The sequence below is a fragment of the Heteronotia binoei genome, chromosome 13 (assembly GCF_032191835.1).
Source record: "Heteronotia binoei isolate CCM8104 ecotype False Entrance Well chromosome 13, APGP_CSIRO_Hbin_v1, whole genome shotgun sequence".
NCBI lineage: Eukaryota > Metazoa > Chordata > Lepidosauria > Squamata > Gekkonidae > Heteronotia > Heteronotia binoei.
In genome coordinates, this window is record NC_083235.1 from 18420654 (window position 1) to 18443781 (window position 23128).

Genomic DNA, 23128 nt, shown 5'->3' on the forward strand with positions numbered 1-23128 from the left:
GTTCTTACACCTTCCTTGGTGACCCACACACATCATGAACCTTCTAACAATTGGGTTGTACAGATGAGAATGTACCAGGGTGCTGTTTTGTCCTCATACACACAGGGCATGAGATATGCTTTAAAAAGGAAGTTCTGAGGCCTAGGAGAAAACAGAACTTTCCTATTGAAGTGGCAATCTCAAACGCTTCCAAGGTATCAAGGGGTGGTGGGGGTGAAGAATCAGTATTCTACAGAAAGGAGATTGTCACTGTCACAGTTTTATATAAAAATAATCACAAAGGTCTCAAACGTACACCAAAAGAGAGAATTTCGGTCTGACACAGGGCACAAGGGTGCCGAACCTGCTGGTCGAGACTATGTCTCAGCCCCTCTCTCACCCCCAGCAGGTGTGGGGTTCCCCAGAGGGTACCGATTACTCAGAGAATAAAACTCCTCTTGCACAAATGGATATGTTAAGATTGTACCCGCACTGCTTTCCAAACAAAAAAGGAAGGTAGGAGTTTGGGGGAAGGGTAGTGGTAACGCCTGAGCAAACCACACGGAGTTCCGTCCCCACACCCTCAAATAGAAGATTTTGGCGTGCCTCAGGTACCTGAGGTCACCCGTTACGTGATGCCCCACATTATGATGGAAGACGCGGCATACGCTGGAGTCCCGCAACAGTTGTCATCCAAGAACAATCCCATAATCTTTGGGAAGGGGAACGCTCTTTTCTTTACACCGTGCCTCTCCCCTCAGTCTCTTCCTCTGTGCCCCAGCAGGGTCATAGTTCATCGCGGGCCGTGCTGTCGAGAGGGGACTGGAGCACATCAGAGTTCTTGGCCTCCTTCCTCAGTTCCTGCTGCTCCTTCATCTTCTGGGACTTGGCCCGGTCCCAGTCTGTCTTGACGTTCTCGTTGTTCCACACCACAGAGGTCTCCGTGTCGCTGATGTACCCATCGTCCCCCGTGTAATGTGTCGGGTAGACCAAGAGGGGCTCCACCGAGAAGGCCAGCAAGTTCCGGTTCTCAAAATGCTCCATGTACTCAGTGCTGTGGGGAGGGAAAACAAAATGCCATGTTGAAAAGACCTTAATGCTTTTGGGGTCTTTGGATGCTACAGAGTTAAGTCGGCTGAAATTTCATAGTACAAAAACTATGGTTCTCAGGGCTCCTTGGGGGAAGTCTCAGCTAAAATGGATTAAAGTTTGAAGACCTTCTAAATGAGAGCACGAAGGATGCACCGATTTCCAGTTATCTTCAGACAAACCAGGAAGGTGAGATGTTTCCAGGGCTTCTTTTGTAGCAGGAACTCCTTTGCATATTAGGCCACACACCCCTGATGTAGCCAATCCTTCAACAGCTGACAGGACTCTTAGTACAGGGTAAGCTGTAAGCTCTTGGAGGACTGGCTACACCAAGGGGTGTGGCTTAATATGCAAAGGACATCCTGCTACAAAAAAAGCCCTGGATGTTTCTTGTTTTGGAAATTTCAGTATTTCCCAGCTTTCTCAGAATGCTCCACCTGCATGCGCTTCCGGCCAATGTAGCTAGAGGCGTCAAGAGTAAAACAAAATTTTGGAAGTTTCAGTAAATACAAATTCTGAAAACCCTGGGTCCATCCTACCTACTCCCAGATTTGGAAGTGACCAGTAAAGTGCAGTGACTAGAGCAGGATATGACATGGGTTTAGAAAGTTCACTCAATAGCCTTAGAATACCTCTCTATTTAACCTACCACACAAGACAGTTGTATGAGGAAGAGAGGAGCTGGGAGTGTTCTGCATCCTTCTTAGAAGGATAAAAATATACTAGACATAAAAAGGTAAAGGTGGAAGCACTAGTCGTTTTCAACTCTGGGGTGATGTTGCTTTCACAACCTTTTCACGGCAGACTTTTTACGGGGTGGTTTGCCATTGCCTTCCCCAGTCATCTACACTTTCCCCCCAGCAAGCTGGGTACTCATTTTACCAACCTCAGAAGGATGGAAGGCTGAGTCAACCTGGAGCCGGCTACCTGAACCAGCTTCCGCTGGGATCAAACTCAGGTCGTGAGCAGAGGGCTCCAACTGCAGTACTGCTTTACCACGGGGCTCTTACTAGACATAAACATCTTTTAAGAATTCCTGGCTCTCTTCACACTTGCAGCAGTCCTAAAGGGATACGTTTCCAGTCGGCAGATTCTTGGGATAAACAACCCTGATGTTCTTCAAAAATTCTACACTCATCCAGCACTAAAATATTCATCTCTATATGAGATTCCTTTCAGGACTGGTTTTGAACTTCTCGAACAGGAAAGAGATCTAACACCACCTTGGGAAATTTAACTGTAGGCTACCAACTGCCGATTTGAACTGAAATGGCAGGAAAGTGCACTGGATTTAATTATTGCAAAAGCACACCGGGAACAAAGTAGGGGAAGGAAAGGCTACAGATATGCAAATCAGACATAATTGGCTACAGATATGCAAATCAGACATAAGTGAAGGAGTTAACATCAACTGTAAGAGGAAGCACAAATTCATGTACATAGATGCACGCTCAATTTCAAAAGGATGGAAGCATATTTCCTCCGTAACATGAAGGAAAGTAACTCTGAAGTTACTGCCCCCTTCTGGACAAATTATACCGAGGACCTGCCTACCTGAAGGACCATCTCTCCCCATACGAACCCCAGAGAGCACTGAGGTCAGCAGGGAAGAACCAGCTGACTATCCCTGGACCAAAGGAGGCCAAACTTCAAAACACCCGTACACGGGCCTTCTCCATCGCAGCTCCACACCTATGGAACCAGCTCCCGGAAGAAGTGCGAGCCCTGCAGTGCCTTGACCAGTTCCGCAGGGCCTGCAAGACCACCCTTTTCAGGATGGCTTTTGCTGGCTGAGAGACCGCTGTCGGGTGACTTTCGCTATTATCATTTATAAATGGAATTAGCACCTGGAAATCTGTATAATACTTGGTTAACTGGAACGTTTTAAAGTTAATGTGATTGTAAACTCTGTGTAATTTTATGAAATGTTGTTAGCCTCCCTGAGCCCGCCTTGGCGGGGAGGATGGGATATAAATAAAATTTTATTATTATTATTATTATTATTATTATTATTATTATTATTATACCATTGGATGGTAAGTCCTTGTTTTTCTGTAGAGCTCCAGCTACAACTTGTACCATACTGGGAAACCAGTTACTGACCTGTGTCCCATTTTAAGAACCGACATCTCATGCAACAAAAGCACACTCAGCCACAAAAGCAGCCAACCTTCCTGCAACCCGTACTACCAGTCATGTTAACACCCCTCCCTGCCCTCCCCACTCCCGGTTTGCCCTCCTAGCTGCCACGAAGTCCAGCCTTACACAGGGTGTTTGTCAAACATGACGGGCAGGAACTCGTCCACAGGTAACATCTTGGAGAGAGGCTTGGCGTCCAATAGTTTCCGGGTTCCCTGCAGGGAGATGACATAGGCCAGCGTCCAATAGGAGTAATCTGCTTCCACCAGGTTGCGGATGTGGGGCACAGCTTTCTCGGGATGCTCCACCTGCATGCGCTTCCGGCCAATGTAGCTAGAGGGCGCCAAGAGTAAAACAAGAGTCAGCAAGAACCAATAACCGCTTACGCAGCTTCCAACAGAGTTGTGTTTTGTGTTTAAACTCACTCATGATTTTCTACAGCAATGATATGAGGTTCTGTTTTAAAATACAAATGGGTTTTACCTATTATCGGTGAAATAGTAGCAGGCACCATCCTAAGCCCTCTATCGGTTTTGTTGAACTTCTGGGAGACCACTCCTATTACTATACCCAATCTAGTTCTGGCTGCTTTTCTTTTACTAGCAGCCAAAACTGATAGCCCAGTGGTGGAAACGGACAATTTGGGATATAGCCATATCCAGGGGTCGTTTTGTAAAAAAATAGGTGATGGAGCTCATCGACGGATCGTTATGCAGCTGCAATACTATTCAGTGGACAAGGAGGTAGAACTCTCAGGAGGAGGAGGTGGAACTCTCAGAAAAGTTCAGGAGCTGTGCTCCTGTGAGCTCCCACTGAATCTGAGGCCTGGCTGTATCGGACAAAATAGCGACTCAGGTACTATTATCTGAAAATTATTTGCATAATTCCAACTTCCAAGAGAAATGGCTCTCTTTTTTTCAGTACATTACTTCACATGATAATGCAGAATGCAATTTACCTAAGAAATATTTAGACTTTATTTTTTATTGACTTGTCCCTCGTTTGGAATTGTAAGTCCAAACTTGTTTTTATAAGTGCTGTTTTTACAAGCCACATTGTAGCGATGTGAGTCTTGCGCTCCGTTTTCTTTCTCTCAATTTTGTCTGTATTTTGTTGTTTGGTTATTGTTATGCATCAAAAAAATATTAAAGTTTATTAATTTTAAATTAAATTAATTTTAAGCTTATGACTTCCAGGTGTAAAATGTATGGATTTTGCTGCCATGAGCTGTAGCTTTAAAGTTACTGTTTTCAAAATTAATTCCTTTCTCTACAGCATTTTAATCCTGCTTTCCTTTCATCACAGGTCAAGAGTGGGCAGTAGGTCATGTCAGAGTGACCAGTCACTCCCCACACCATTAGAAGTAGCTCTCTGTCCTTTTCTAGTGTTGATGCAATCCACACACAACCTTCTCTCCTCTGTCTCTGCATATGAAGCAAGGGGTACACACATGCACTGGCTCCTAAGGCTTTTTTTTGTAGCAGGAACTCCTTTGCATATTAGGCCACACCTCCCTGATGTAGCCAATCCTTGTGGAGCTTACAGTAGGCCCTGTACTAAGAGCCCTGTAATCTCTTGGAGGATTGGCTACATTAGGGGTGTGTGGCTTAATATGCAAAGGAATCCCTGCTACAAAAAAACCACTGCTGGTTCCACTCATCGAGCCACCATTTTGTGACTGGTAGCTCCCAAGGTTCTTGGGAAAAATTACGTACCTCTCAGAAATGTAAAGTTTGCCCTCCCCTGCTTCTACTTGGGGTTCCCCCAGGAAGTCTCCCTCTCCAAGCCTCATCTGACCTGTTTAGCTTCAACAAGGTAGCGTAATGGTTTAGTGTTGGACTAGTATCTGAATCTACACCCACATCATGGAAGCACCCTGCGTGACCTTGGCCAGTCACACTCTCTCAGCCCAACCTACCCCACAGAGTTATTGTGAATCCCAATACTGGTCTGATACTGGGATTCAGGAAATAATCGGGATTGCCGAATTTATTCAGCTCCATTATACTGTATGGGGACCATCCCCATAGGGTATAATGGAAAAGGGATTTAAACTTTAAATGCTCGCTCAGTTCACTTGCTGAATCATGCTGCCATGGTGGCACAACTCGGAGTGAACTCAGCAAGCATTTAAAGTTTAAATCCCTTCCGAATTCACTCGGGGAATCACACTGCCCATGAGTGAACTCAGAAGGCATTTAAAGAGACTGGTCTCCTTAAATGCCTTCTAGCCATGCTAGAGATCTCTAATCTGTATTTGGCTGAATAAATACGTGAAAAATACGTATGGGTGTGGCTGACACTTACATCAAATCCCAGTCCAGGCCCTCCTCCTCTAGGTCATACATGAGATTCATCAGGCGCCTTTTGAAGAAGATCTCGAAACGCAGGTCATCCTCAAACACCAGCGACTTCTCCAGACCCCTCTCCACAATCTGCCAGGAAAGCAAAAACAGTCACCTGTTTCTTTTGTTTTTAACTCTACCCTTTGCTCCTGGCGTATCCCCCCCTTTCCTCCTCTCCTTTTTTAGGAGTTATCCTGTCATACCCAAAAATCTGGCATATGCCGCCATCCCTCGGCCACGCCATTTTTTACTCCCCGCAAACATACTTGTCTGTCTCAGCTCAAATTGTCAGGAAATGATGCCTCATTAATTAATTCAGTCAGGGCTTTTTTTGTAGCAAGAATTCCTTTGCATATTAAGCCGCACACCCCTGATGTAGCCAATCCTCCTGGAGCTTACAGAAGGCCCTGTACAAAGAGCCCTGTAAGCTCTTGGAGGATTGGCTGTATCAGGGGTGTGTGTGGCCTAATATGCAAAGAAGCTCCTGCTACAAAAAAATCAGTCATTCATTTGTACCCCATCTTTCTCCCCAATGCGAACCCAAAATACCTTAACAATATTCTCCTCTTCCATTTTATCCTCACAACAAACCTGTGAAGTGGGTTAAGCCAACAGAGTGTGACCAGCCTAAGGCCATCCAGCAATCTTCCAGGGCAGAGCAGGGGTTTGAACCCAGGTCTCACAAATACTAGTCTGACACTCTTGTTGGAAGCTATCTTGGGTCTGGCCAATGGGTCATCCAGTTCCAATACTGTGTCACACAGTGGCCAAAACCCAGGTGCCATTGGGAGGTCCACCAGTGGGGTCAGAACTCCAGAAGCCCCCCAAACACCGATAATACAGATCATCACTGCTCCACAAAGAAAAACATAAGAGAAGCCATGCTGGATCAAGCCAGTGGCCCATCCAGTCCAACACTCTGTGTCACACTGTGGCCAAAAACCCAGGTGCCATCACGAGGTCCACCAGTGGAGTCAGAACTCCAGAAGCCCTCCCACTGTTGCCCTCCAAAGCACCAAGAACAAAGAGCATCACTGCCCAGAAAGTATCACTTTCCAAAAAAGCTCAGAGCTTGACGCACCCCCCCCCCAAAAAAGGAAACTAATATTCTTAGGAAGCTGAATTTTGACCCCAGGATACCCATGTAGACCCTCAAGCCCAAACACAACCCTGTTATCTCAGAGTAGCTGATTATATTTTTAAAAATGCATTTTGGGGCTGTAGTGCTTTAAATTTGGAATTTCCTCCTGCAGCGATTGAGAACAGTATCTTCCTTAAAGGCTTTCCAGATGGGTTTGAAGACCTGCTTTTCCAGAGGGTTTTCTGAACATCACTGATAAGAGATGGTGCGGTGAGAGACTGGCTCTACTGAGAATGAGATTTTCACTGCGTTTTATAGATTTTTATAAACCCCATTTTAGTCCATTTTTATTAACATTTCATTGCAGAGTTTTGTGGGAAACAATCCTGGGAGTTTTTTTAAGTTGAAAGGCAGTCTGTCAATCAATTTACCTCTTGCCAAATCTTATAGTGGCTCAGGAAGCAACCCAATTCCCCCTTGGTGAGGGGACGCCCATGGTACGGGTCCTTGTAACCTGGCAGCATGCTGATGCCCATGGCCTCCACCTGGCTGGTATTCATGGCTCTGAGGGTCAAAGAGAATAAGACGGATCAGGGAGATCAGACACAACCTAGTTCAGGGGCGGCCAAACTGTGGCTCTTTCACACATATTGTGTGGCTCTTGAAGGCCCCACTGCCCCCTCAGCTGTCTTGGAAAAGGCATTTCTCTCTTTAAATCACTTCTCCAAGTCAGTCAGTGGCTTGGAGAATGCATTTAAAGTTGCTTTCTTTCCAACTCCCCCCCCCACCTATTTGCCCTCCTTTCCTCCCTCCTTCCTTCCTTGCAGGCTTTCAAATATCTGACACTCATATCTTATGGCTCTCAAATATCTGATGTTTATTCTACGTGGCTCCTACATCAAGCAGGTTTGGCTACCCCGACCTAGTTCATTTCCTGCACAGTGAAAAAAATAATGCACAGAAGAGGCAACTGTGGACCCATTTCAACACATGCTTGCAGCAGTTATGGAGTCTGGGCAGAATGGAAATGCAGAGAAATCTTGAGTGGGCATTTGAGACAGTAGGCCTCCCACTATTAGCCCTAGTTGCCTGCCACAGAAGGAGGGAGGAGATTCAACTGCATCAGTTCTAAGAAAAATGCAGAAGTGAGGCAGGGCAGCTCTAGGAGTCATCAGAAACTCTGTGGTTTTACGACAGAGTTTCCGGTGATTCCTAGAGCTACGCTACGGAACTTCTGGGTTTTCACCAGAAGTGATGTTAACAGCATAACTGATGTCACCTCCACATTCCCATTCCCAGCCCTCTTATCAGCTGCAAGGCACCAGCCTGGCAGTCCTAGCACGCATTCAGAGAAAAAAAGGACTGTGCAATTCAAAAGGTTGCCTGTTTCTACAAGGTTCAACAAAAGACAGCACTACTGCAACCCTCTAGAATGGTCTAGGATGAGTCACTCAGCTTTGGCAGATCCAGTTCCTGCTCTGTGAGAGAGAAACAGGAACATGGAGAACATTAAGAGCGGGTCCAGTTTGTTTAGGTGAACCTGGGCCCAACAATCAGCTGACATTTTACAGCAACCATGGCCGTGTTTCTTCTGGAAAGGAAGAAGGCTCATGCAGCCTTTTGCATTCAGCGGGAGAAGGCAATGGAAAACTATCTGGACTGCCCCTAGAAGAACGGTGTTCCCAGGGATGGAGACTCACTTCCCGTCCACAGCCTCGATGATCTTGCAGTCAATCTGCTGCTCATACAAGGCCCACAGCATCCGCTCCCGGCGATCCGTCCGGCGCTTCAGGTTGATCATGAAGACCTGAAAAAGGAAGTAAAGCACCGGTTGGAACGGCAAAGAGGAGGCCGCCAGTGCCAGAAAGGCAAGGGAAGGGATGGCTAATGCTAGCCTACAATGCCAGTATCAAGCCCAGTCTTATACACACTGACAGTACATGGCAGAACAGATTCTCCGTGAGCCACTCTAAGCCTGCTTCGGTGGGGAGGGCAGGATATAAATCAAATAAATCTAAATCTACCGTACCATTTCAGACTGCAGGTGGGGGATATAATTTTCTAGCGCTCCCCTGCATTAAAAAACTCCCCCCGTGCATAACAAAAAGTAGACAAGACTCCCTAACGAGCTACTTTAGAGGTCTTGTTTCGTGTAGAAGATGAAGAAGATATTGGATTTATATCCCGCCCTCCACTCCGAAGAGTCTCAGAGCGGCTCACAATCTCCTTTACCTTCCTCCCCCACAACAGACACCCTGTTCTTCTATCTTCTTCTTCTTGTTTCGTGTGAGGGAGTGCTTGAAAAATACAGTCTCTCACCGTAACCTGAAGTGATTTTGTTGTGACTGAGGTGTTAGTGTCGCTCTATTATAATGTATTTATTTCACTGGTTCTCGACACATGCCATTCAATTTCACTGCATTATTTACTGTTATTTACTATCCTGGCTTATATTGAATTGTTTCATAATTCTGCAGTCCTCCATGAGTCCTTGTAGGATCCTGCCACTTCACAACTTACCTCATCAAAGCCCATCTTGTCTGGGACTTTGGGAGGCACAGAAAGATACCGGGAGGGTTCCACTGGAGGGTTCTTAACTGTAAAGAAAGACAAGGCAGAGTCAGAGGATGGGTCGCCTGAGCAATTCAGACAGACTCACCAAGAGACAAAAAAAAAATTCATTCTGTCCCCAGAGATGACACCTTTATATTTAGAAGATGATGATATTGGATTTATATCCTGCCCTACACTCTGAATCTCAGAGTCTTAGAGCGGCTCACAATCTCCTTTACCTTCCTCCCCAACAACAGACACCCTATGAAGTAAGTGGGGCTGAGAGAGCTCTCCCAGAAGCTGCCCTTTCAAGGACAACTTCTGCTAGAGCTATGGCTGACCCAAGGCCATTCCAGCAGCTGCAAGTGGAGGAGTGGGGAATCAAACCCAGGTCTCCCAGATAAGAGTCCACGAGTTAACCTCTACACCAAACTGGTTCAGAAGATAGGAAAGAAGAATGGATTCCCACACTATCCCACAATGATGGTTGTCAGAACAAAACCAGTAGCCCGTTTTAAGGACAGAAACCATAAAACAGTAGTCTTATCTCAGGACAAAGACAATAATCCTAGAAAAATGTGAGGGTCTTAGGAAAAGAGATGGACTGACTGAGAGACCACACTGGATCAGGGTACCATGGTTTCCTCTCAGCAACATTTAGTGTCTCTTTGTTTCCTGTAGCCGCTGCTTGAGGTATGCTAGCCTAGGATGACAGACAGTAACTGGCCACAAGCCATGCGCTGAGGCTCTGGTGGATCCAAAGTCCAGCACCCTGCCTATTCCCCAATAACTCTGGACCATATCCTCCAACCTCTACGCATACTGATTTTGTGAAGAGGAAATGGCATGAAAGGGTCCCCCCCCCCTCAAAAGGCTAGAACAGAAGGAGAAGAAGAGGAGACTGGATTTATACCCCTCCCTTCGCTAGCCAAAGGAGTCTCAGAGCAGATTACAATCTCCTTTCCCTTTCCCTCCCCACAACAGACACCCTGAGAGATAGGTGGGGCTGAGAGAGCTCTCCCAGAACTTCTCTTGAGCAGAACAGCTCTGAGAGAGTTATGACTGACCTAAGGTCACTCCAGCAGCTGCATTTGGAGGACTGGGGAATCAAACCTGGTTCTCCCAGGTAAGAGTCCACGCACTTCACCACTATACCAGACTGGTGCTGGAAGGGGAACGCATTATGGAAAAGTACACCAGCTGATGCATTTCTAGAACAAAGTTTGAGTCCAGTGGCACCTTGAAGACCAGCAAAGTTTTATTTAAGGTGTGAGTTTTCATGTGCACGCACACTTCCTCAGACAAACAGAAATGAAACCTGCTGTTCAATATCTGCCTTATATGTATGGCAAGTTTCATTTCAGTTTGTCTGAGGAACTGTCCGTGCACGCGAAAGTTCACGTTGGATAAAACTTTGTTGGTCTTAAAGGTGCTACAGGAGTCCTGCTTTGTTCTACTGCTTCAGACCAACACGGCTGCTCACCTGGATCGGATGCATTTATAGACATTGGTGCATGGAAGCAGAGAATTTTTGGAAAGAACAGCTATGGGGAGGGGGGGGGCTCTTCATTGCACTACAACTTTTGGAGACCATATGCTGTGTTCACCACTAGGTGTCGCTATTTGCCAAGAGTCTCATTTGCCCACTGCGTTTAGACAAAAGAGAATAAAAATTAACCACCTTCCCATCCAGAGACAATGAAAGTTTAGAGCAAGGTGGGTACTATTTTGGCGTTTAAAAAAATGCAGGTTAAAAAGGGCCTCAACTATACAAATAAATAAGTAAATGTAGTCTCACTAACATCTTTTAAATCTCCATAATTATAGTCCAATAGCTCCTTAAGACACCAACAGACATTTCAGGGTTCTTTCTTTCCTTCCGTTGTATTTTGTGTCTGTCTGTCCAACCACATCTGGAAGTCATGGCAACCTCTACTGACTGACCTATGCCAGTTTGGTGTAGTGGTTAAGTGTGTGGACCCTTATCTGGGAGAACCGGGTTTGATTCCCCACTTCTCCACATGCAGCTGCTGGAATGGCCTTGGGTCAGCCATAGCTCTTGTAGGAGTTGTCCTTGCAAGGGCAGCTGCTGTGAGAGCTCTCTCAGCACCACAGGGTTTGATTCCCCACTCCTCCACTTACAGCTGCTGGAATGGCCTTGGGTCAGCCATAGCTCTTGTAGGAGTTGTCCTTGAAAGGGCAGCTGCTGTGAGAGCTCTCTCAGCACCACAGGGTTTGATTCCCCACTCCTCCACTTACAGCTGCTGGAATGGCCTTGGGTCAGCCATAGCTCTTGTAGGAGTTGTCCTTGAAAGGGCAGCTTCTGTCAGAGCTCTCTCATCCCCACCCACCTCACAGGGTGTCTGTTGTGGGGGGAGAAGATATAGGAGATTGCAAGCCGCTCTGAGTCTCTGGTTCAGAGAGAAGGGCAGGGTATAAATCTGCAGTCTTCTTCTTCTCTACCAGGGCCTGCAAGACATTCAGAGAGGAGGTTGACTAAAGCCTACCCTGCCCTCCCAACTGCTGGTATTCCAAGGTGGACTCCCATCCAGGTACTAACCAGAGTCAACCCTGCTTAGCTTCCGAGATCTGATGAGGCATCCAGGGCAGGGCAGGCTATATAAACTTTCAAGAGTCAAAGCTCCCTTCTACCAGAGTCAGACAAACACAGCTTTGACTCTCAAAAGCTCACATTCTGAAACCCCTGTTGGTCTCTTAAGGTGCAAATCTTAACTGTTCTAAAGCAGACTAAGACAGCCCCCCTCTGGAACTCTTTAGAATCTCTTGCTGCTCCTCCTGCTTCCTGAGGCACATTCATTTCCTCCCTGCCAATATGGCTAGCGGGGCTTTTTTTTGTAGCAGGAACTGCTTTGCATATTAGGCCACACCCCATTGATGTAGCCAATCCTCCTGGAGCTTACAGGGCTCTTCGTACAGGGCCTACTGTAAGCTCCAGGGGGACTGGCTACATCAGGGGTGTGTGGCCTAATATGCAAAGGAGGTCCTGCTATAAAAAAAAGCCCTGTGTGCTAGACAGAAATTTTCTTCCTGAGCACACTATCTGCACATACAAGAAGCTTCTGGCATGGGAAATTCTCAAAGAGCACATTCCAAGACAGTAGAATCCAGAGAGAGGACTGCACCAACTCAGAACCGACATATATGAATATCCCCTCCCCATGGCATTCCAAGATACTACAGTCCAGCAAGAGGACTGTACCAAATCAGAACCAGCATGTATGAATATCCCCTCCCCGTGCATTCCAAGATAGTATAGCCCAGCAAGAGGACTGTACCAACTCAGAACCGGCATATATGAATATCCCCTCCCCAAGGCATTCCAAGATACTACAGTCCAGCAAGAGGACTGTACCAAATCAGAACCAGCATATATGAATATCCCCTCCCCGTGCATTCCAAGGTAGTACAGCCCAGCAAGAGGACTGTACCAACTCAGAACCGGCATATATGAGTATGTTCCTTATTTAGCTGTTGGGTTTACTGTGCCAGGGAATGATCCGCTGCTTACAAAACCTTTTTTTTAACCCAAAAAGGGCAGACAGCCAGTTCAAATGCATGCAGGAGTCGTCTTTCATCCTCCAAAGCGAGCGGTCGTTAATTAAAGAGGGTTGTTTGCTCAGCTCTCTCACCTCAGCCTCTATGGGAAAGCAGTGACCATCCCCGCTTTGAGGGCAGCTGGATTTCATAAAGGGATCTTTGTCCAGCCACAGACTGCACAAAGCGCGACTGTAAAGCGTCCTCAAGGCACGGAGTCCAGAAACCTCCTCCAGAACCCAAAGGCTGCTGGATGAACACAGAGGCTCTTTGATACCAGAGGCGGTCCTGGGAGGGCAGGTTCAGCATGGTAGACTAGTCCCGGTGCCCTGAATTAGAAGGGCCAGAGCCAGCAAATAAAGGCACTCAAAAAAAGAGTGCTTTGTCATTTCAGTGGCACTTTTAGGGGGCTATCAGTTTACACCCTTCTAAGTCCACTGAAGCTCATTGAGGATGTGTATATGTGTCTAAAGCAGGGGGTGGCCAAACTGTGGCTCATGTGGCTCTTGCGCACACATTGTGTGGCTCTCAAAGCCCCCATCGGCCAGCTTGGAGAATGTATTTAAAGTTAAAGTTGCTTTCTTTCCACTTCTCTCTCCCCCTATTTGCTTGCTTTCCTTCTCCTCCCTCCCTTCCAACATCTGGTGTTCATGTCTTGTACCTCTCAAACATATGATGTTTATTCTGTGTGGTTCTTATGTTAAGCAAGTTTGCCCAACCTTGGTCTCAAATAAGCTGCAGTCGACTTGCAGCAATCCCATACGGTTTTCAAAGCAAGAGACAATTTGCTGTTGCAGGCCCAACTTCTCCATTAGGCACAGTGCCTGGGGGCAAAGCTCCCTCTAAGCTGTGGTCCATGACCAAATATGACAGAACAGATTTAGAGAGAGTTGACTTTTAAAACAAATATGCACTTCTGTGACGTGCAAATCAGATTTCTCTGGATGGAAGTCTTAGAAGATGATCAGATGAGGTCTCCTTGAGGCTAACTTGGGCTTTTTGATAATCCCTAAAAACAAGGAGTTAAGCAGCTGAAGCCTATTTTGCTTTTTTAAAACTATTGCTTGCTATATTATGATTAAACAATGCTAGGCACTTTGATAATTTTAGCATTTATCCTCACAGTAATTGTAGGATTTTCATGCCTATACCCTTTTCTGCCTAGCTTAATAAAAAATAACTTCTTATCTCAGTAAATGATAAAGAAGAAGAAGAAGATATTGGATTTATATCCCGCCCTCTACTCCAAAGAGTCTCAGAGCGGCTCACAATCTCCTTTCCCTTCCTCCCCCACAACAGACACCCTGTGAGGTGGGTGGGGCTGGAGAGGGCTCTCACAGCAGCTGCCCTTTCAAGGACAACCTCTGCCAGAGCTATGGCTGACCCAAGGCCATTCCAGCAGCTGCAAGTGGAGGAATGGGGAATCAAACCTGGTTCTCCCAGATAAGAGTCCGCACACTTAACCACTACACCAAACTGGCTCTCCAGGTGCTTTTTTCCAGGTGTTCTATCTGGTTCGCTGCTTATGGTTCAAGGAACCAAATTCACCCCCTTGCTCTTCTGTGTTATCAGAATTAAAGGTTGTTATAAAGGTAAAAGGTGGAAGCACTGAGTTGTTACCAACCCATGGGATGACGTCACATCATGACGTTTTCTTGGCAAACTTTCGGTTATGGGGTGGTTTGCCATTGCCTTCCTCAGTCATCTACACTTTGCCCCCAGCAAGCTGAGTACTCATTTTACCGACCTCAGAAGGATGGAAGGCTGAGTCAACCTTGAGCCAGCTACCTGAACCCAGCTTCTGCCAGGATCAAACTCAGGTCGTGAGCAGAGCTTGGACTGCAGTACTGCAGCTTACCACTCTGCACCACGGGGCTCCTTAAAGGTTGTTAATCTCCGTTTAATAGATAAATCCCGGAGAACTCTGTTGCCGAACATCTTTGCAAAAGCAAAGCTTTTAAATATGTTCAGTTCATGTCCTCTAACTATATGTGGGAGGGAATCTCTCATGACGCTGGCATCAGAACAAAAGGAAGACACAAGTCCTTAGTCACTCCCACCGCCTACTGACGGAACATGCTCATTCCTAAACCAAACTCTGAATTAAAATAGCTTTGTGTTTCCCATTTCTAAACAAACACCACCTGAACTTTCCATTATGTGTGCTCAGCTGCTAATGCTTATGGTGCACTTGGGGGCGGGGGGGGATCACAAATGGCATAAGATGCTGTGTCTCCCTCTCCAATCAAATGAAAAAGGCTCATTGCTAGAAACGCTGAGTTCAGCAAGTTAAATCTGGAAGCCAGAGGGCTGATTCCTGCATGCATACACCACTGACTTCATGATCCGACACACACCACCATCGGTTCACAGCTGAATGTGGAAACTGCCTGTGCTGGAAAGCGCTGAAGAGGTATAAAGGGGAGCAGAAGTTCTGTCTGAGGCTGTGATCACACGCATTGAATAATGCACTTTCAATCCGCTTCCAACGCACTTTCCAACTGCATTTGGCCAGTTCACACAGTAAAATCCAATTGGAAAGTGCACTGAAAGCGGGTTGAAAGTGCATCATTTAGTGCGTGTGACTGCAGCCAAAGGCTTTCGAACTGCCACAGCCTCTTCCCACCTGGAAGCCACCACCTGACTTAGAAATACCTGGGCACTCTACGCACGTCTACTATTTAAATGTCCTCTATTAAAGACCCACAATCTGCTCCCACTGAATGCCAGCCATGTGCTTTGTTTGGTTAAAAAAACCCCAAACCCCAGCAGGAACTCATTTGCATATTAGGCCACACACCCTGATGCCACCATTCTTTCACAAAGGGCATTTTGTGGGGAAAGCCCAGCAGAAACTCATTTGCATATTAGGCCACACAACCTGATGCCACCATTCTTTCAAAAAGGGCTTTTTGTGGAAAAGGCCCAGCAGAAACTCATTTGCATATTAGGCCACACCCCCTAATGCCAAGCCATCCAGAGCTGCGTTCCAGCTCAAAAAAAAGGCCCTGGTTAAGTAAGTAAAAGAAGATGCTCAGAGCTTCAGCGACATGCCTCCACAAGGGAAGGGAATGCCTTCTCCAAGCTGCGCTGCCACTTTGGTGGCAGCATGACTCAGCAACATAGTTGGATTAAATAAAAGCTGAATAGTACTAGAAAGCTAGTTTGGTGAAGTGCTTAAGAGTGGCAGAGTCTAATCTGGGAGAACCAGGTTTGATTTCCCCAAGCCTCCACATGCAGTAGGTGGCCTTAGGTCAGTCATGGTTCTCTCTGAACTCTCTCAGCCCCACCTGACATGGTTTCCATTGTGGGAAGAGGAAGGGAAAGGAGATTTTAAGCCGCTCTGAGACTCCAAGTAAAGGGCAGGGTATAAATCCAATCTCCTCTTCTTTATTCAGGCCACCAATAACAGTAGCTGCATCACACTATCTAATCTGCATTCAGCCGAATAAATACCCAAAAAATACCAGTATACCAGTAAATACCCAAAAAATACCAGTAATACCAGAGCTTTGGTGTCTGGTAGGGGTATGCGTTCGGTATGAACCGAACCAAATAAATATCCGAAAAATACCAGTAAGGCATTTTCGGATATTTATTTGGTTCGGTTCATACCGAACGCATACCCCTAGCAGACACCCTTGCACTCTCCCTAGAGGAGACTTCATAACTGTCTTTAATGCACCCCCATGCCCTATAAAGCATAAACTTCACACAGAACAGGGATTAACACAATACAGGTCCACCAGTTAGCTGAAACCGGTGGTAGGGAGCAACAGGAACACCACCGTTTTGTTGAACACTCACCCATGATTTCCAGCTGCACATGCATGAAGCTCTCTACCTCGTCACGCAAGGTGCTGTGGGATCGCAGCGGCACAGGCAGGGAGCCATACTCTTCTTTGTTGCACACGTACATCTGGACCTCTGCAAGCAACGGGGAATGAACATGGGAGTAAGCATACAGGACCATGATGGATTCCCCACATATGTTACGAAACTTGGGCCAACTTTTTTGGCCTCAGCAGGAGTGATGCTGAATAAATTTTTAACAACTACCAGAAGAGTTGCAATCCAGAGAGTTCAACACCCTGGGCTGGAATCTAGTGTGAAATTTCCCCTTTTGCTAGAACTCTTGCACAAACAGAAGCGCAAGAAAGAGAGTGAACTAGGTACTTGCACTAAGTCTGATTTACTGAATCCCTATTTGGCTTTTCCATTCGTACAAGATGTTGTGCAAGCAATTTCTAGATTAAGGATGTCAAGCATGTGATGCAGAGGCCAAATCAGGCCTCCAGAGGGCTCCTATCAGGCCCCCGAGCAACTGGCTGTCATCTGCTTCCTTCTCCCTCTCTCTTGCTTCCTTCTGCATCAGAGTTTGCTTTGACAGGCTTGCTCAATCGCACAGGAGCTACTGAGCCAAGCCTCCCTCCCTTCTATTGGCTGAGGCTCCTTCTCTCCTGGTTCCCTAGGGAAGGAAGGAAAGAGCCGGAGCTTCCTTTGCCCAGCTCCCTGGATCCCATGGGAGAGATATAAAGAAAGCACCTTTAAGACCAATGAGTGCTCACATTTTAATCATGTTTTATTTTAACAAATCTTTTAATTGTGTTTGTGCACTTTATAAAGTTTAGACCTCTGCTACCTGGCATTTTATGACACGCATGGCCCAGCCTAACAAGATCTCATTTAGTGTCAATGATCAGATTCGGCCCTTATAACAAATGTGTTCGACACCCATTCTAGGCACTATAATATATGGAGTAAAAGCACTAGGTGTTGCACAAGAGCATGCAATTTGGGAAAATGTACAAAGACCCTTTAAATTATTTGCAAGGCAATCCTATAAATCAGCGGTTCCCAACCTCTTTAGCACCAGGGACCGGTTTCATGGAAGACAATTTTTCCACAGACCGGGGGGGCAGCATTGTGGTTTTTGCCACCCCTGGCCTCCCCCCACCCATGCCCCTGTCCACCATGGGGGTCTTTAAATGAGGGGAGACTGGGGCTGATTCTGCCACCTCGCCTGCAAGGGGAGGCAGCCTTGGAGCAAGGCCATGCCACTTCTTTCATCTGCCTGGATCCCGGATGGGCGAAAGAGGTGGTGCGGCATCTCTTGTCTTGCTCCAAGGCAGCCCCAGAGCAAGGCTGCTCCCCTCCAAACCCATCTGGGAAGCCAGGCTCAGAGGAGATCATCCCACCCCACTGCTCCCAGCTTCCCAGGTCTGTGGTCCGTGAAGCCAAGAGTGCCATGCCTGTGCGGTCCGGTTGCTAACAGGCCATGCTAACAGAACAGAGTGACCAGTCCGCGACCCAGGGATTGGGGACCCCTGCTATAAATGAACAATCGTCATGTTTCACTGTGGTTGCCCCCTTCAATCAGCATTTCTCAGCTTAAGGTATGGAAGGAAAGCAGCAAGTGAACAAATCAGGCCTCATTCGACATCATCCCAGCGCAGAACTGGGGCCCCAGACTGGCTGATATTCTCCTCTGTAAGCAGAGTTCCAGGCCCCGACTCACCCGCCTGCCTGCAGGCGAAGGCAAAGACAATGATGTCATCGAACGCCCACGTGTAGTCCGGGTGAGGCGGGTAGAAGGCGAGGTTCTGGGAGGCCTCCTTCCGCAGGTCGATGAGAAAGGTCGAGTGCACCATGGGGACAGCGAAGCAACCCCGGCGGTCGCGTTTCCTGAGGGGGATGTAAGCGGGGGTGCGTTTGTAGTAGCCCTGAAGGAAGCAGAAAGGGAAACGTCATGTGAGCTGTCCTGTAAAGGAACTACCGTGGCCCAGAACGTAAGAGAAGCCATGTTGGATCAGGCCAATGGCCCATCCAGTCCAACACTCTGTGTCACACAGCGGCCAAAACAGCACGCAAAACCATATGGGAAAGATAAGCAAATGGCTCGCTGTAACCGATCAATACCCAAAAAGATTTCAGCCCCACGGTTAGAGATGAGGACAGATGTACAAGTGAGGGACTGTTGGAACTAGTAGTAACAGAGTGACTGAGAGCCGAGAACGGAGATGAGAATATACCTGACAAGCTTCTCCACAGGGCAATCTACATGTTATGTTTTTCCCAGGTCTATCCAATCAGGCATATGTCTGGAATTCCATGCCGGGAAGTGCAAGCACATGGAGCCAAACATACAACTATCCAGGGCTTTTTTTGTAGCAGGAACTCCTTTGCTTATTAGGCCACATACTCCTGATGTAGCCAATCCTCTTGGAGCTTGCAATAGGCCCCATACTAAGAGTCCTGTAGCTCTTGGAGGATTGGCTACATAAGATGTGAACAGCCCTGTTTGGCTTGATCGGTGTGATGACTGGGGTTTCCCACTGAGTGTTGGACACTGGTTCCAAAACCCCTTGAGCAATTAGTCAATTGAGTTCAGCGTCTATCTTGGGCTTCAACGCGAATGGTAAACGTCAAGCCTTAAGCTGCACCTGCATCATCATTGGGTCAAAGTCGAAAGATACTGGAGGCCCTGTATAGTGTCCTAGGAAAGGTCCCCTGTGCAAGCACCAGTCGTTTCCGACTCTGGGGTGACGTTGCTTTCACAACGTTTTCACGGCAGACTTTTTACGGGGTGGTTTGCCATTGCTTTCCCCAGTCATCTACACTTTCCCCCCAGCAAGCTGGGTACTCATTTTACCGACCTCGAAAGGATGGAAGGCTGAGTCAACCTCGAGCCGGCTACCTGAAAACCCAGCTTCTGCCGAGGATTAAACTCAGGTCTTTTCTTTGTTTTTTCCTTGCTTTGTTGGGGATTCCCCTATCAAAGGTTTTACTAAATCTTCATTTTCCTCACTTGTAAGTTCCTGTTTCTTTTGTGTGTGTGTGTGGGGGGGGTGTTTTCCCATTCTGTATATGTTTGGTTCCCTCTAGTGGTAAATTCAATATTACACCAGTTTAGATCCAGCATATCTCCCTGCAGGGTTAAACTGCAAGTTTTTTATGCTGACCATAAACTGGTGTAATATCAAATTGAGTACTACAGGGAGCAAAACCCATGTGAGACAGAACAAAAACCCTGAAGAAACAGGAACTTCAAAAGTGAAGAAAATGAGAATGTGGAAAAGCTCCTACTGATGAGATACACAAAGGTTTCCCTAATGGGGCAAGCAGTATTCTTCTGGGACCATTTCAGGTTGGGAAATTAATAACATTGGCAGGGGGACAAAAGCACCCTTGTTCTGTTCGCAGCGATCCCAATCCAAATCAGGCTCCTCAGCATTTGAGTTCCCAGCACAATACTCGAAGGACACATCTTATTGCATGCATCTGGGGGAAATGAAATGCACATTCAAGCCCCACCTTGAACATTATGCCGGCAACCAAAAAATGCAAATTGAGTCTAACAGGGAATCAGAGAGCCAGTTTGGTGTAGGGTTAAGTGCGTGGACTCTTATCTGGGAGAACCGGGTTTGATTCCCCACTCCTCCACTTGCACCTGCTGAAATAGCCTTGAGTTAGCCATAGCTATCATAGGAGTCATCCTTGAAAGAGCAGCTTCTGGGAGAGCTCTCTCAGCCCCACCCATCTCACAGGGTGTCTGTTGTGGGGGAAGAAGATATAGGAGACTGTAAGCCGCTCTGAGACTCTGATTCAGAGAGAAGGGCGGGGTATAAATCTGCGGTCTTCTTCTTGTTAGACATTAAAATCTCTGTTTCTTTAAAATGTGTTTATCCTACAATCTTGGTGTGGCTGATACAAAGCAATAACATTCTTATCTGGGAGAATCGGGTTTGACTCCCCACTCCTCCACTTGTAGCTGCTGGAATGGCCTTGGGTAAGCCATAGCTCTTGTAGGAGTTGTCCTTGAAAGGGCAGCTGCTGCAAGAGCTCTCTCAGCCCCACCTACCTCACCGGATGTCTGTTGTGGGGGGAGAAGATATAGGAGACTGTAAGCCGCTCAGAGACTCTGATTCAGAGAGAAGGGCGGGGTATAAAACTGCGGTCTTCTTCTTCTTCTTAGACATTAAAATCTCTATGGCCGTTTTTGCACTGACCTTAATCGGCAGCGACGTCCCTCTTCACCGCGCAGGATCTGCGCGGATTTCGCACCAATTGCTGCGGAGCACCCGGAAGAGCCGCAAAGTCCTGCGGCTTTTGCGGCGCAAATGGAAACCGCCAAAAACCAGTTTCCATTTGCGCCGCAAAAGCCGCGGGACTCTGCGGCTCTTCCGGGTGCTCCGCAGCAATTGGTGCGAAATCCGCGCAGATCCTGCGCGGTGAAGAGGGACGTCGCTGCCGATTAAGGTCAGTGCGAAAACGCCCTATGTTTCTTTAAAATGTGTTCATCCTATAATCTTGGCGTGGCTGATACAAAGCAATAAAATAGAAACTATAACAACTTGCAGCAAAATAAAAATTTCTACTGATTGCAACAACATTCTAAAAATACACATATCCCCCCCCCCCCCCTCTCCTCATCCAGAGAATTTGTGAGGTGTTTCAACCACTGCTGCAGTTCACCCTGGACTGCCACGGGCTGGCATAAATGAGGAATCCAACCAAACCAGAGATTCTGCAACCCGCATACCTGCGAAGTCATCCCGCACCAGAAGTTTGAATAAGCTGCCCGCGAATCCATCATCGGTGCCACCACAGTCTTGTTTTCGGCTATCATAAGACCCAAGGTGTCGGGGTTTGTCAGGAGGTTATCCGCATCCACAAACTGCCAAATCATGCAGAGGAAAAGGCGAGTCAGTTTTAAAGCAGCGGTTCCATTTTCAGTTTTGAGGATTCCATAATACTCTCGGGGGAATGACTCCTTTTAAGAGATTGCCAGCAAGGAGAGCCAGCTTACCCACTAATATATTTCAATCAATGTTACCGCCACTTCTAGCCTGGCTAGCTGTAATAAAAAGGTAAAGCTAGTCCCCTGTGCAAGCACTGAGTCGTTACTGAGCCATGGGGTGATGTCACATCAGGACATTTTCTTGGCAGACTTTTTTTTTTACAGGGTGGTTTGCCATTGCCTTCCCCAGTCATCTACACCAGGGGCCCCCAGCCCATTAGCAACTGGGCCGCACAGCCCCGCTGTCCCGCACAGCCTCACCACCCCCCCCCATGGCGCCTCCTCCTCCTCACTCCGTTTGCACAAGTTTAAGGCCGGGGACGGGGGTGGTGAAGCACCTCCCCGGCTCTTTAAAGGCCAGCTCCCTCCCCCCACCCCCGCCGATCAGCTGGGGAAACCGCAGCAGCAGCGTGAGCTACCCGCTGAAAAAGCCACGCTGCCCTTGCCTCCTCCCCACTTCCTTCCCACACCCAGGAAGGAGGTGGGGAGTAGGTAAGGGCGGCGGCGCTTTTTCAGCGGGTCACTTGTGCTGCTGCCACTGTTTCCTCTGCCGATCAGCGGGGGGGGGGGGGATCAGCCTTTAAAGAGCCAGGGAGGCGATTCACTACCCCTTCCCCGGCCTTAAACTTGTGCAAATGGAGGGAGGAGGCGCCCCGGGGGCCAGGAGGAGGAGGCGCGCAGGGAGGGCGGGGAGAGGCCAAATTCGGTACCCCAACCCTGCTGGCCCTGGGGCTGCAGTGGGTGGGCCGGCCAGTCCCTGGGGTCAAAAGGGATGGGGACCACTGATCTACACTTTCCCCCCAGCAAGCTGGGTCCTCATTTTACCAACCTCGGCAGGATGGAAGGCTGAGTCAACCTTGAGCCGGCTACCTGAACCAAGCTCCTGCCGGGATCGAACTCAGGTCGTGAGCACAGCTTGGACTGCAGTACTGCGGCCTACCACTCTACACCATGGGGCTCCTAGCTAAAATACGCACATATTACATATAATGTGTCAGAAAGTGCCGTCAAGTTGAAGTCGATTTACGGTGACTCCGTAGGGTTTTCAAGGCAAGAGATGTTCAGAGGTAGCATGTGACTGCCTGGCTCTGCATAGTGACTCTGGTGTTCCTTGGTGGTGCCCCACCCAAATACTAACCACAGCCAACCCTGTTTAGCTTCTGGGATCAGGTTAGCCTGGGCAATCCAGGTCAAGGCATCCACACAATACACGGCATCTGTTCAGATACCACAATAAAGGCTGAAGATTTAACTTCCTCCCCTGAGAGTTACATGCCAGAAGCATTCCAGACAGACAAGAGGGGTGAGGAGAGATCATCAAGTTGAAGTATGAAAATGGAAGTCTGGCTTATTTAATGCCATATTTAATTGTTTTGCAACTTGCAAGCATGCCTCTCCTGGCAAAAGCAGAAGTACAAAGGAGAACAAGCTTGTGTTGAGATAAGTTTATTTAGGGGAGTCAACTAAGACAACTCCAAGGGACTTTAACAGACACCAAAGATGCTGGTTTGTGCAAACGGCCCTTGTAACGTGTCGGGGAACTTTACTCAGAAGCCGTACGTTTCGGTTCTGGCTGCAGCTTCTGCT

The 23128-nt window shown here is 47.5% G+C and overlaps 1 protein-coding gene across 1 annotated transcript in view; it reads right to left on the bottom strand.

The window, feature by feature from the left end:
* Positions 1 to 243: 243 nt before the first annotated feature.
* COLGALT1 (collagen beta(1-O)galactosyltransferase 1) overlaps positions 244 to 23128 on the bottom strand; it is a 35414-nt gene continuing 12529 nt past the window's right edge. The window contains exons 4-12 of the mRNA XM_060252640.1: positions 21284 to 21418; positions 18260 to 18464; positions 16549 to 16668; positions 9154 to 9230; positions 8334 to 8440; positions 7065 to 7197; positions 5515 to 5642; positions 3334 to 3540; positions 244 to 1033 (exon numbers count right to left, since the gene is read on the bottom strand). Coding sequence (XP_060108623.1) covers positions 766 to 1033; positions 3334 to 3540; positions 5515 to 5642; positions 7065 to 7197; positions 8334 to 8440; positions 9154 to 9230; positions 16549 to 16668; positions 18260 to 18464; positions 21284 to 21418 — 1380 coding nt within the window. The 3' untranslated portion in view covers positions 244 to 765. The remainder of the gene's footprint in view (positions 1034 to 3333; positions 3541 to 5514; positions 5643 to 7064; positions 7198 to 8333; positions 8441 to 9153; positions 9231 to 16548; positions 16669 to 18259; positions 18465 to 21283; positions 21419 to 23128) is intronic.